The following is a 15,137-nucleotide window of genomic DNA, read 5'->3' on the forward strand; positions in this document are numbered from 1 at the left end:
GCCTCGCGAAGCCTTCCCTGCACTAGGCCTCGCGAAGCCTTCTCTGCAGTAGGCCTCGCGAAGCCTTCTCTGCAGTAGGCCTCGCGATGCCTTCTCTGCAGTAGGCCTCGCGAAGCCTGCCGCACTAGGCCTCGCGAAGCCTTCCCTGCAGTAGGCCTCGCGAAGCCTTCTCTGCAGTAGGCCTCGCGATGCCTTTTCCGCAGTAGGCCTCGCAAAGCCTGCCGCACTAGGCCTCGCGAAGCCTGCCGCACTAGGCCTCGCGCCGTGCTTTTCGTGCACAAATAAGGCGATTAAATGTATCTCGTCTCTGTGTTAATAAATGTATCTGTGTTAAAAAAAACGTGCTGCGTTTCAGTAAAGTAAATTTGAAGCGAAGTTTAAAGTTTCGCCGTGAGGCGCCGGAAGCGACGGCCATCTTGTTTAGTTCACAGATCGCAGGGGGAGCGGGCGGCCATCTTGTCGGGCAGGGTCATGCCAAGTGTTTGCAGTAGGGGCGATGTTGATACACGGACGGACGGACGGACACATTAATCTATTGGTGGTCTGGTCTACTTCGTTCCTACCAGTATAACACTCCTATATCATACACAAAAGTCCAAGGGCCCAAGACATCCATCATTCGTTTTCACATTTTCCCAACCGTTTTGCTGGTGGAAACTTTTTGGGAAAAAAAATCATTTCACCGCAGTTCAAGAGAAATGTGTATCTTCAATTAGCCAAGAGGAATGGATAGGGCACTGTGCTGGACAAAAATCCCTGCAACCAGTGGTGAACTAAAGGTAGCCCAGGGCATTCCGGTGTGGGCGTCATGGCCTCATCATACTGTCCGTGGCCCATCACACTGCAGCGCATGTAGCAAACCGTGCGCGCATACATGTAAATGTGTACATGCACGTTAGTCACTCTACCCGCTGCATGGATAAGAGCTTAAAATAGCTGAAGGGGTGACACCATATGAGGAGGGCAGAGTTTGTGGGGGGGGGTGGGGGTACGAGGAGGCCACCTTTACTAATTTAGAATTCAGATTAAAAATACATTAATTGTATGCACCCACTATTCCTAATGTGAGGGACAAAGCGAACCCGTGCCCCCCTGCCCTCCGAATATAGAAGTCAAACTCCACCTATGAGTGACAGAAACCATTAAGAATGTGACATCCCAATAGGTAGACTGTGCAACCAAAAGAAAACTGTTGGATGTTTTGTCCTCATTTGGACTCATCAATAAAGTGATCAATTGTTACTGCTGCTGTATGCCTCTGGAAAGCCCTTTACACCAGGGGGACCCCTATCAGCACTTGCCAAAAGGCATAAAAAATATTCATAACCTGTTGGCTTGAAAGTATTGTTGCCTGCCTGTGCAAATATGATCTATTAAACTCCACCCTAGTTTAATGCAACACTGACTTGCTCTTAAGCACAACTACCACTTGTTCCTCCAATACATCAAAACCTTCCCTGAAATGCTTAATAAACTTACGAAACAATAATTTACCATAGTTTTCTACAATAAGTATAAAACACAAAAAACAACAACAATCAGTCTTTTTTCCAGTTATGTTGCATCTGTTCCCGATACCATACAACTTAAAAAATGACATGCAGTTCTCCCAATATCTCTAGGGCACACACAGCAGATTATAAATGTAAACTTAAATAAAGGTTTTCTTTAAATGAAAAAAATATAAATTTTCCTTTTTGAACTCTAGCAGCAAGGTTTGTCTCCACAATTTGCCTTTCACTTTTAAAATATTTATATAAAACCTATGGATTTGCTCCCTTTTATGCCCTTTGTGGCATGGAGGGGAGATTTCCATTCTGTGCTTCTGCAGCAGAGTTTCTCAGTATATCACTGCTTTCTATGATCATTGTTGACATATTTTCTTTGTCCAGTTGTAAAGTTGTATCAACACAGGCACAAATCCTTTGCAGCCAAAGAAAATAATTGTTTCCTCTCTACATTATCCCTCCCAAAAATGTAAAATATGAAGTCATACGTTTTGAGTATTCTACTCAAGTTCTGGTGAAATTGCATGGGACCTTTCCTTCAATTGTATTACCATTCAGTACAACTACATTTTTCAGAATCAGTTACAGTTGCAAATCTGTTTTGTACATTTGTATGTCAAGTCAAATGTAATTTTTTATAGACTTTTCTGCTGAGAAACGTCGTTCTATATATTTCCTTATTTTGTGTTTATATGAATATAAAATGTTCTCCTTATGCCCTTGCGTGTGCTACCATTTGTATTCCCCTAGCTTTCTCTTACAAAATACACATCTCAATGGCGTATTGGTCAAATGGTAATTCGCAATCAGATAATGAAAGAAAGCAAATGTTAGCATTCCAAAGTCTAGTACGAATCCCCAATGCGATATATGGAAATATGGCTACGATGCTGAGGCCACAAACCTGCAATATCAGAAAGGAAAAGTGTTACGTCATGCAAAGCACAGTGGATGCTTGTTATTGGACTATAGATTGCCATGCAGAATCTAAAGCAGAATAATGAACAAATACACATGCCTATGACATGCCTCAACACCTGTGCTTGCTTATTCATGAGCCAGTACGAATGTATCGCCGAATGGAAGATAAGCAGGCACATGCCTGCCTATCATACGAGTTGGTTCTACCGATTACATTTCAAACGAAGGTCTCACGATTGAACCTATACGTCATTTTGGACATGCTTAATATTCCTTCAGTCCAATAATGCAGTGTGTGATTTTAATTGTGGCCAATTTCAGTGAGTTCCTCACATGAAAATAAACTGTCCTGAAACGAGACAGCGTACATGTGGAAAGTAACATACAGCCACTGAGAGCACGCTCTCTGCCCTGCTTTGATGCCAGTAAAATTAACTCCCGGAAATTCCCCGCATATATTGAAGCACCTCTGTTCCATTTGTAATTTGTGATTGATGCATTTTGTTTTATATTTCCATATTTTAATATATCTACATTACAAATGTTTTTTTTTTACTTATTCATCCTCTATTACCTCACCATGACTAGTTACCCTAACACAATAAAATAAAAGCATTTTTTACGTACTGTATATACAGTATATATTCTGTATTGATTTTGCAAAAAAACAACCAAAGTAATCCTCCGTGGGTTGGGTTTACCGTTGCGGTCGCGTGAAGAGTAAGCAGGAGGGAGGGGTGGCGGAGTGCAGTGATCAGTGGGTTGCGAGAGAATATGAGCAGTGGTGTCATGGGGAGCGTAATGTGTGGTGGTGTGAACACAGAGAGTCGGTTGGGTGGCGAGTGGTTTGGTGTACATTTACTTGAGTGGTGAAAGGGCTATGTTAAGGCGGAAAGATCAGATCTAAAAGCATCGCGGTAGCCTGTCTTGTATAAAGGAGCTCGAGGAATTCCGTGGAGGCAGAGTTAAAGATTTGTTTTGGTCCAAAACTGCGAAGTAGTATTTTTTCTTTGCGTCTGTTGTTTACAGTTCAGTAGTATTTTGAATTGGGTGGCTGTGCAATAGATGTTCAATAGGGTGTGCGGCACGAAGGGGTAGTGAGTGAGTCCAATATGAACTCTTAGCCCAAGGAGACATGCTCCGAGGGTGAGAGAGTGAGAAGGATGAGCAGGGCTTTGATGAAGTGCTCTAGGATGTTACCGTTAAATATTTGGACATATCAGGGCATGCCAGAAGGCATGCCTATATGTTGTGGTCACACCAAGGAGACATCTGGGGAGAGAGAATCGCGTATTAGGTCTAAACTTGTGACCACATTGGCCTGTGCTGGAGGTACCGTGTGTCATTATTATTGTTTGAGTTATGGCGGCTGATCGGATATTATAGATTTCCAAATTTCAGCCACAGTTGGTTGGTCTGCGATGGTTTTAAAGGTTATTTTCTTTCCTAAAGCATGTAAATGTGTGACCTTGTAGAATTGTGTTGGGATAGCAGCATTGTGGGATGATGCTTATTTTGAGCCATGTGCAATTTGAGTGCAGGCAGATGCATTGCAAGTGGTAAAACGATTGAAGAGCACTCAAGGAAGCGGTATTGAGGTGGGGGGGACCCTAACCTTGGTATGTGTGTAGTCAATTATTTTAGTTGGGGAAACTACTGGTGTTATTGATGCATGCATATTGCCATGGATTCTAATCGATTGTGGGGTACGGATGGAGATGTAGGGTGGTGGTCATGGTCTTGTGTCTTTCACCAAATATTTTGAAGATTTGTATATGGTAGTGAGTGTGCGTGAGAATTCAGGGACCTCTTTAGCTTGTGCGTCTATTAGAATTGGTTTTATCTATTAAAATATTTTACAAGTTCTGTACTCTCTACAGCAGTTTCCATTACAGTATAGGATTATGATCATGTGTTAACTACATATGATGGAAGCGAGCACCCATAGCTACACAATTTTTGTGGAAACCAGGAGAGTTAAGGGCTTAATTTTTGGGAATGTTAGAATAAAAATGTAGTTCAAGTTCATGTGACAGGAGATGTGATATGGGAGAAGGTAGTAGGGTATTTGTTTTGAAGTGGAGGCAGGTAATTGATGGTTTAATGCATTTGACTAGTATCAATATGAGAGTCGTTCCAAGTGAAAAGGCAAATGTTAGTCACATTTCACCCTGTGTGAAAGCACAGGAAAGGTGTCTGCCTTGGCAAGGTGTAATTTGTAGAGTGAAGCCTGGCTAAATAATCTCCAACAATGTAGGTGCTGCGTTAGATATTATGAGTCCAATTATGAGGTCGTCATCTACAGTACTTGTAGGTTGCTTTAGTTGTGCAGCAAATAGAATAATTATGTCTCGGTTAGTTGGGTTGTTACAAGATGACTGTGCAAAGTGGTTCAGTGGAGATAGCGAAAAGGGGAGGAGAGAAAGAGCACCCTCTGATTGAATTGTATCTTCGGGAGGTGTGACAATTTATGAAAACTGAGATAGCATCGGTGCATGAACTGATGACCAAATCCCAAGCGATACATGGGTTGATGTACAGCCTTTGTAGGCTCAATACCTTCCTCTTCTCTCCTGCATATAACTGACTGTCTCCCATCTATGAAGGATATCATACATGACACTGCAAACACATTTCCCTCTTTTCCGGTGTTTCCCTGCAATGTCTATGTCCCACTTGTTTGCACAGCATCTTGAGATACAGCTGCACGTGGAAGCTATGTGAATCCTAATTGTGTTGCATTGCAGGGAGAAAAGGACATTCTGCACGATCAAACGCCCTTTCCTTATGCAAAGTGACCACGTGCGCCTCAGTGTTTGTCCGAGCTGCAATTGTTATTGTGCTCACGATTATGCCGAGCATTATTGTTCGAGCGCCTTACCGCAGATGAAACAAGTTGCTTTTTTTTCTTCCTGTGCATAACGGACAACAAAACCTTTCCCCAGCTGGAGTTTGAGGGCTTCTACACGTGGAAATGGGATGGTAATGTGAGGATTGGTCTGACACCGCGTTGTTTTTGTGGCTTAGTAAAACCGTGAATTATTGCATGAGGGAGGGGGGTGGAGGGCACTGGCCATTAGCGAATGTGCCAGAGTCTCGGAGAGTGGCCTGCACGTCTATCTGCACGGTGTGGCTCTCGTGCGATGCCACAAGATCCCGCCGAGGTGTCTCTCACAGTTGAAACATGGTGGCTGGCGAGTGCAATGAGACATGCGTGTTGAGCGACGAGAAAGGAGCTCTAGGACAGAGTCTGTTATTTGGGATTGTGCCTTAAGAAAAGACAAAATTAGACCATGAGAGTGGGTACAGGATGATCAATTCAATGGGTTTTTGATAGAATATACATAAAATACTTCTAGTTAATGAGCCATTTGATGTGTAGCCTTTGTTGTAATTGTTTTTTTTTTATCAGAATCAGAAAATGTATTTATACTGGAGGACTACGATGAGCTATATAACTCTTTTTCACAGATGTTCAGTCGGGGTGGTTAAGAGCGTTACAACAACAGTACAAAAACACGATAGGGGTGCAAAGTACAATACAGGTAAACAATTCGCCCAAAAAAACACAAATGAAACTAAACCATCCCTATCCTATCAGACAAAGCCCACTGAGGTATTAACTTATTTTTCAGAAACGACCTGGCCACAAATGATAGCTCAACAAAGTGGCTCATCCTGTGGATATTTATAGCAACCCTCCAATCTCTTGCTTACCATGTGACAAAGATATAATCACATATAATTGCAAGATGGGATTTAAGTTTATGGGACTTGGTGTAGCAGCTGGGCTCTTTGCTAGATTGGGAAGAGTCATCGTAGACTCTTGGTTATTTGCACTTAATAGCAGTCAGAGCACTTTCATTGAGCTGGCACAGTTGATTGGGTTTAGGATTGTCGTGTGCACTTTGATTTTCTAGTGTTCTTTGTGGTAAGGTACCTTTCTTGTGGACAAGTTGATGCTTACTGTCCAGATGTGAGTTCTTTGTTTTTAAGATTTTTTAGCTGTCTGCCTCATGAAGATTAATTTACCTCTGAAGGCTTGGAGGGAGGCATATTGTTTATTCAGAGATATCTAAACTAAACTATTTTTTATTCTACCAGGTAAGGCTCACTGAGCAAAACAGCTCTTTTTTAAAAGCAACCTGGCCGCAAAGGGTATCTCAATGAAGTGGCTTATCATGTGGACATTTATAGCAGCCAAATAGTCGAAAGGCATGTTTCTAAACGTGGAGGGAAAAACTAGAGAACACAGAGAAAAATCCACGTGACCACGGGGATAGAGACATGCAAACTCTAAATATACAGGCGTCAGGGTCGGGATCGAACTCACAACCTCCTGCATACCAGGCGAGATAGACAACATCTCGTCACCACCGCGCCCATTTCCGGTGGAGAACGTGGTCAGGAGGCCGGTCAATCACCACATGGAACTGACCCAGGCCGAAGTGTGCAACGGGCTCCATCTGGCACAGATATCCAGAGCCGCCGTCGATGACGCGCAGCTGAGGGCCGCTCTGCGCTGTGTACAGCACCACCTTGGCACCACGGGCGAATGCCCCGAACCGCGTGCGCGGCACCACGCGCAGCCAGCCATTGCCTGTGCTCTGCAAAAGACAACCACAACAGTCGTAATAATAATAATGTAGACTTGTCACGTGCACACCTGTTGTACTGTGGCATGAGAAGGCCTATTTATACAGCATTGTATTATTGCGCACGTCCATATGTTCAGGAACTAATTCAAATGTCAAGCTCTGCTCACACGATGAGAGGGCTTCAGGAGAGAGATCGTGTAGTTTTGCCATTCCTCCTCTGTTGAAGGGAGCGTAGACTAATGGTTTACAGTCCATAGTTTTGGTTGCATGGCCACAATTGCACTGTGGTTTATCTTAATATTCCATTCATGGAGGAGATGTGCATCGGCCTGTTGATGTTCTTGTGCAGTTGATGGTTTCACCACTGGTGTCTTTGAGGAGGAATGTCAAAAGCAGGGGGTGCGACGTTTGGGTTTCAAATGCGGTATACATTTCTAAACAACATATTTGGTGATAATGCATTGGTAGGGGTGGCACAAGCACAAATAACGAAACACTTTACAAATTCGTCAATAACGCTGCGTGTGGCTTTAATAGGGAAACTATATAATAGGAGACATTTTGATCAATGTGTTATGAAGGGCGATTGCCTGAAACGTCACCGTTTATAGATTTGTTTTCCTTTTAAGGCCACAGTGTTGATGAAGATGTGGAATGTTACGTATTAACATTTACAGCAGAGCAGCTGAGAACATTTTTCAGATTTTTCCTATGTCTAGATCAAAGTTTAATTTACAGTACCATGATTCTGTAAGATAAGATAAATGACAAAGAGTCTGCAAATGGGCTTTATACGCTAGTGTCCGAATAGTCCCCAACAGGCTGCACAAATTTTGGTGCAGTGTACTTGCCTGCAATAACTGCATGCCCGGCAGTATTTGGTTAACATATCCGACTGCTGATGAGAACCAGAAGGTAGAAACAACCAGAGCATGCTTGCCGAAACAAATGCTGCTGGATAACATTAGTCTGGACGTGCCAGAGGCATATGGAATAGAGGTATTTAATTTTGCATGTGGAGAGATGGATGTTTATCTGGTTACTGAAGAGTTTTATTTCAGTACGGTTTTAAAAATACACATCAGATGTTGACATTTTCCGTGATATATCCAGATTGTGTTGCATTTGAACGTACTGTACATGGACAATGTTTTCATAGTGGAAAATTTTGACCTTGCGTAAAAATTACTTTATTGCACATTTTATTTTGTGTACCTCCTCTAGTGTTGCCACGCGAGGAACACAAAACTGGGCTAAGCATGGGAAGAAATATATTTGACAATAGCACAAAAGGGGAGAACGACTTGTACGTGCTTTGTCTTAAGTGGTGTAATATCACACAACTGACAAAAAACTGGGACTTTTATTTTCCCCGGGAAGATTTAGAGATTTCCCAGGACAGCACCTTCAAAAAGAATATGATGCTGGGAAAACCAGGACAAGGTACAACCCTAAACTCGTCGCCAGGAGGGGCTGCTGCAAGTGGGGGTGGGGGGCTCAACCTGCCTAAGGCCTCCCGGGAGATGTTAGTCAGCGAACTCCAAAGGATGTCCCGGTGGCGAGATGTGAACTACCTCACCTGGTATTCAGGAGGTCGTGGATTCAATCCCACCCTGACGTCTATATATTTGGAGTTTGCATGATCTCTCTCTCTCCCTGTGGCCACGTGGATTTTTCTCCGGGTCCTCCGGTTTTTCCCTCCAAATTTAGAAGCAACAATGCGTTGAGAGTATTTGGCTGCTAGAAATTTTGACAAGATAACCCACTTCGTTGAGCTATAATTTGTGATAGCCAGGCGCTTCTGAAAAAGAGCTGCATAGCTCAGTGGGCCTTACCTGGTAAAATAAAATTAGTTTTATAGTTAAAAAAATATAAAATAAAAATAGTTGATAGCTTTAGTTTTTTTTAGGCCCCTTTAGCTGGGACAGCAGGGACTCACCTAAAGGCACCAGGGCGGATTTGGACAGTGGCAGCAGCAAAGCGATGTACGGGCAACCATCTGGCCGCTGGGGTGTACACACTCGCCAACCAGCCAAGCAGGGCCACCTAATCTGGACATTTGTCTCATTCATGCCCACACTAAGACAGTGGAAGTAGTATTATTCTTTTTAGAAACACAAGGGCAATTTTCGCTTCTCTCTCTTGGCTAGGGGCCACCCCACAGCTGCAACATAGGAAGCCTGGGGGTCTTGCTATTTGGCACCGAACTTGGATTTGGTGCCAGCATTTTCACAGCAGGAGTGAGGACGGACTTCCTTGCCAATGTTGCCGCAGGTGTGCAGGCCGGTCTTTAAAAAAACTATTTTTTATTTTACCAGGTAAGGCCCACTGAACCATATAACTCTTTTTCAGAAGTGGCCTGGCCATAAATGATAGCTCAACGAAGTAGCTTATCGCGTGAAAATGTAAAGCAGCCAAATACTCGAGATGCAAGTTTCTAAATGTGGAGGGAAAACCCGGAGGATCCGGAGAAAAATCTATGCGACCACGGGGAAAACATACAAACTCCAAATATACAGGCATCAGGGTCGGAATTGTGATCATACCCATAAACTCCTGAATACGACGAGAGGAAGTTAATTTCTCGCCACCGCGGCACATTTTCACAGGCACCGCAAGCAGCGATAGAGGAGATGCTCACGACCTACCGCCCCAAGTGAAAAAAAATCATTGTCACCATGCTGCTGCTTCTCCTTCTTTGGTAGAAACGTTTTAAACTGTAAAGTTATATTTAACGAGTCGCCTAGCCTAAAAACTGACAGATGCAATGCTGCTAGGCAGCTGCTTGGACTGTTTTTCCAATCCCAGGATATAGAAGCTGGGCTACAGGATGCACTGCATTACAGAGACCGCAACGTTTTTGGCGATTGGCTGTTCAGTCTGGTTAGGATGGAGCATGGGCGGCGAGGGAGTAGAGGGGAGATTCTGGAGGCTATAGACTGTACGACTTAGTAAAAGACTGCACGACAATTGCAGAGCCCACATGTAGAGTTGTATTTGATTAAAATGTTATATATTTTACGAGATCTGGCTGGCAGTGCATCTTAGTGGGAACTTCTATTTATGGAATTGGCAAGTTTGGCTTTGACACGTGACCCAGTGAGGGAATGAGGGAGTTTCCAAAGGCAGTGCATTAGAGCATTTAAATTGTCAAGGTGAGCGGCAGCAAAGGCATGTGTAAGGCTTTCAGCGGCAGATGGAGTCAAACATTGTTGGTTGTGGGAAATATTGTGCAGAGAGAGAGGTGATGGGTTATATGGCCCTAGAAATGTTAGGTGTAATGGAGAGCCAAGGATAAAAGTTGATACCAAATATTATGGGCTGATAAGATAAATAACATATTTATAATTATACAGGGTGTCCTATAAAGTCCCTATCTATTTTATTGAAATCAAAGCAATGTATTCGTAAATAATTAGCATAGGTATATTTGATTTGAAGCTTTCGTGACTGCAGGAATCCATACTCTTTGGTTCTTTCGGTAAAGTCACGTAGGTAGAAAAATAAAATAAAACAAAAAATAATATATCACGACGTTTCGATCACAACACAAGCGGTCGTCATCAGGCGGAAAAAATAATCCAGCAGTGGAACTACTGAACCAGCGAGAGAGCTGTTACAGCAAGGTTATATACGTGGCGATGGGCAAGCAAGCAGGGTCTGAGCTGGAGAGGAATTCCATCCCTGGACGCAAGCACGTCAGTTGTGTTAATGGGGAAGATTAGGGAGAGAAAGATTAGGGAGATAGATTAGCATGAAATGAGCTTCCGTCATCGCTTAAGAGTATCATCCTCGCATATGCGCACAACAACAGTGTTAATGAGAGATTAGCACCATGAGAGTGCAATCCAAATGACATGTGAGCATGAGAGTGCAATCCAAAGGGCATGTGAGCATGAGAGTGCAATCGACAGGAAATGTGAACATGAAAGTGCAATCCAAGAGATCTGTTGGAGGGGGGGGGGAGAGAAGGGGGGAGAGAGGGGGCAGGGCAGAAAAGTGACTCTGCAGCAGCACTTGAGTCACTGAGATCTAAGAGAGAGGCACAGAGAGAGAGAAAGAGCCACAGAGAGTCGGAAATAAAAGCTGATATAGGCAGGTAGGATGGAAAAATAACAGTCAGTTAAGACTTTACCTGGTTAATAACGTCCTTCCAATGATTGCTCAACTCACCTACCTACAAACTGGCCTGATTTCTGTCTGAGACCCTGCTTCCATTCACGGGAAAGACCACCTCAGCAGTACTTAATTCAGCTCACTTGGTTTCTCTAATAAAGGACATTTCACTGTCTCTAGATGATTTGCTTCTCAGCTTCGATGTAGTCTCTGTGTTCACCAAGGTACCTATACCTGACACCATAGCAATCATTGAAGACTTGGTCCAACAGGGACTGAATCCTGATGTACCAACTTTGGTGAGGCACTGCCTTACCAACACTTACTTCATCTGGAATGGAACATTCTACAAACTAAATGAAGGTACCCCTATGGGTTCTCCCTCATCACCAGTGGTAGCGAATGTTTTTATGGAGAAATTTGAGACAGATCCCATCCAGACATCCACCCTACGTCTTTCCTTGTGGAAGAGATACGTAGATGACAGGTTCGTCATCTGGCCACATGGCCTGCCAGCACGGAACCAATTTCTCAACCACATCAATTCCATACACCCGTCTATCAAATTCACCATGGAAGTGGAAAAGGATGGCAAGCTACCATTCCTGGATGTTTTGATCGAGAAGAGACCTGATGGCTTGTTGGGACACTCTGTCTACAGAAAAACCACCCACACCAATGCCTATCTAAAGCCTGACTCCCACCACCGTCCAGCCCAGAAGAATTCCCTCATCAAAACACTGCACCAAAGGGCCCGTTGCATCTCCGACCAGCACCACCTAGCCAGATTGTTGGAGCACGTACACCAAGCCCTCAGGATGAACGGTACCTCTGACCGTACAATCCGCAAAGCTGTCTCCCCAGCCATGTTGAGACAACCTTCTGAGGATCCAACCAAAACAATCACTTTACCATACATAGCATGGGTTACCAAAAATATTTCCAAAATCTAAAACAAACCCAAGATTCAGGTTCGTTTCCACACAGTACACAAAATCCGTGATTTGATCCCATCTGTAAAGGATGTGATTCCTGACATGTAATACACTGGTGTCTACAAACTGAGTTGTGGTTGCGGTAGCAGTTACATTGGGGAAACAAAACGACATGTCTCGGACCGCGTTCGTGAACACAAGGCAGATCTGAAACACAGTAGGACAAATACCTCTGCCGTTGCTGATCATTGTTTTAATGCTGTGGGCTCACACGAAATAGATTTTTCCAAAACAAAGGTACTCTGCAAACCCATCTTCAGAGATTTGTTCATGAAGCCATCCAGATATATAAACACAGACACAACTTCAACCGAGAAGATGGGTACAAACTGAGCAATCATTGGAAGGACGTTATTAACCAGGTAAAGTCTTAACTGACTATGATATTTCCATCCTACCTGTCTATGTCAGCTGTTACTTCCGACTCTCTGTGACTCTCTCTCTCTCTGTGCAGAGTACCTTCGTCTTGGAGAAAATAATTTCGTGTGAGCCCACAGCATGAAAACAATGATCAGCAACGGCAGAGGTATTAGTCCTACTGTGTTTCAGATCTGCCTTGTGTTCACGAACGCGGCCCGAGACATGTTGCATGTTGTTTCGTTTCCCCAATGTAACTGCTACCGCAACCACAACTCAGTTTGTAGATACCAGGGTATTGCATGCCAGGAATCACATCCTTTACAGATGGGATCAAATCATGGATTTTGTGTACTGTGTTGAAACAAACCTGGATATTTTGTTTGTTTAAGATTTTGGAAATCTTTTTGGTAACCCCTGCTATGTATGGTAAAGTGATGGTTTTGGTTGGATCCTCAGAAGGTTGTCTCCCCATAGCTGGGTAGACAACGCTTTGCGGATTGTACGGTCTGAGTATCCGTTCATGCTGAGGACTTGGTGTACGTGTTCCAACTCACTGGCTAGGTGGTGCTGGTCAAAGATGCAAAGGGCCCTTTGGTGTAGTGTTTTGATGAGATAATTCTTCTGTGCCCTCGTCGAGGAGGCCACTCTCCGTTCTTACATTTGCATGCTAATTTCTCACATTAACATCACTAGCCCCGCCCACGACTTTATGACCCTTGGGCTACACTCATTTCAAACCTTTTAAAACAGTCTGCCTCAGCAGCAGATCAAGCTTCGCTTGTGTTGTGCCTGAAACGTCGTGATTTATTTTATTTTATACCTACGTGACTTTACCGAAAGAACCAAAGAGTATGGATTCCTGCAGTCACGAAAGCTTCAAATCAAGATAGTGCAATATATTATATTATTTCTCCCCCCCACCAAAAAATGTATAAAGTATATTTTTATACTTTTAACATTGTATACAGTATGGAAGCTAGCCACATGCCAAATTTAAAGTTTGTAGCCTAGTATATTATATCCATTATTTCCCTCCCCCCAGCCGCGCATTTGTGCGGGATACACGGCCTACGCGGAGGGTTGGGGGGGGATGCGTGACGTCAGCAGGCACACTGCATACCGCTGCCACATGCAGGTGACATGACAGGTGTGACGGCACCGCTCACTTGCCGTGCAATATATTATATCCATTCTTCCGCCCCCCCCCCCACCCTCCAAAATACAAAAGTCTATTTTTATACTTTTGCATTGTGTACAGTCTGGAAGCTACCCACATGCCAAATTTCAAGTTTGTTGCATGTCGGGAAGTATGCTAAACATTTGGAACAGATACACATATTCACAATTTTCCTTTTATATATATAGATTAGTTTAATAAAATAGATAGGGAGTTTATGGCCACCCTGTAGATCTCAATTTAGTAATTTAACACCAAAAAAGGTTGTTATTTTTTTATTCCAAGAGCAGATTTTGTCTTTCTCCAAACGAGAAGAACTTCGATTTGGGATCGTGCAGTTCGACAAAATTAGAAATGATCGAGCCTTGTACAGAAACAAGACAGAAATAAGACTATGGTGGAGTCAGACGAATAAATGATATGTAATGCTATAACTCAGAAGCTTTGGGAAGCGCTCCAGGGGAGGTGAATGTGGCCAGAATTGGGTGATCTGCAGCAACATTTTATGTACAAGCGAAAAAATTGTGACGAGTATTGTTTCCTCCATCCCTCTCTCTGCTGGTTGGGCAAGTATCAAGCCTACAGATTTTACCATTTGAGCATTTTTTATTTGACAAGAGCAGGAACCATAATAAACTAAACCTACAAACTACTTTGCCAGTACCAAAATATGATAATAGGTTTTCCCCTTTTTTCTGCCAACAAAACAGGTGTTAAGATGTAAAAACACAAAACTAAAACTTTTTACAAAGAATCATGTCTGCATTAACCACAATACGTGTGGTTATTTCAAGCGGACAACTTCTTTGTTTCTCCTGTGTCACTCTTTATTGAACAGAACTCCTCGCGTTCGACGCCCCACAACTCCGTCGTGATTTTCCCGCTTGCGGTGCTCGCCCGCCTCGCTCCGCTCTCCCTCTCTCTCTCAGCTTCTCCACTGCTTGCCTTATCTCTCACTCCCTAGCCTCTCCATTGCTAGCCTGTTCTCTCACTCTCCTAGCCTCTCCACTGCTAGCCTGTTCTCTCTCACTCTCCTAGCCTCTCCACTGTTAGCTTGTTCTCTCTCTCACTCTCCTGTATATATCCCCCTCCTCATTAACTCCTCATTCATTAAGCTGGCGACCTCTCGTCGCCTCACGCTCGTGGCTTCCGCCGTTATCGCCTCATTCTCCCGTCAACCTGGCGCCTGTTCCGCGCCTGAATTTGCAGCCAGCCAATCACTGCTATGCATCTGAATTGGCTGTTTCCTTTCCGTTGCTCTCTCTCGCTGCACCTGTTCGTCCCGATGCGACCTCACTGTCCGTAACTTGCACATGCGTGCACACCGCTTGAAAACCCCACGCGCGCTATTCCACTACATATGCATTGTCTTTGAAACTGATTGGTCCACACCAGAGACAGCTTTCTTTTCAGCCTAGTCTCAAAACGGTGTTAGACCAGAGGACACCAAAAGGCCTTTTGG

General features: G+C 43.7%; 1 protein-coding gene across 5 annotated transcripts in view; it reads right to left on the reverse strand.

The window, feature by feature from the left end:
* CRTAC1 (cartilage acidic protein 1) overlaps positions 1-15,137 on the reverse strand; it is a 709,809-nt gene that overhangs the window by 190,542 nt on the left and 504,130 nt on the right. For all 5 annotated transcript variants that reach the window (XM_078855610.1, XM_078855612.1, XM_078855611.1 and 2 more), the window contains exon 11: positions 6,868-7,036. In XM_078855610.1, coding sequence (XP_078711736.1) covers positions 6,868-7,036 — 169 coding nt within the window. The remainder of the gene's footprint in view (positions 1-6,867; positions 7,037-15,137) is intronic.

This window comes from Lampetra fluviatilis, chromosome 4 (genome assembly GCF_964198595.1).
Source record: "Lampetra fluviatilis chromosome 4, kcLamFluv1.1, whole genome shotgun sequence".
Classification (NCBI taxonomy): domain Eukaryota; kingdom Metazoa; phylum Chordata; class Hyperoartia; order Petromyzontiformes; family Petromyzontidae; genus Lampetra; species Lampetra fluviatilis.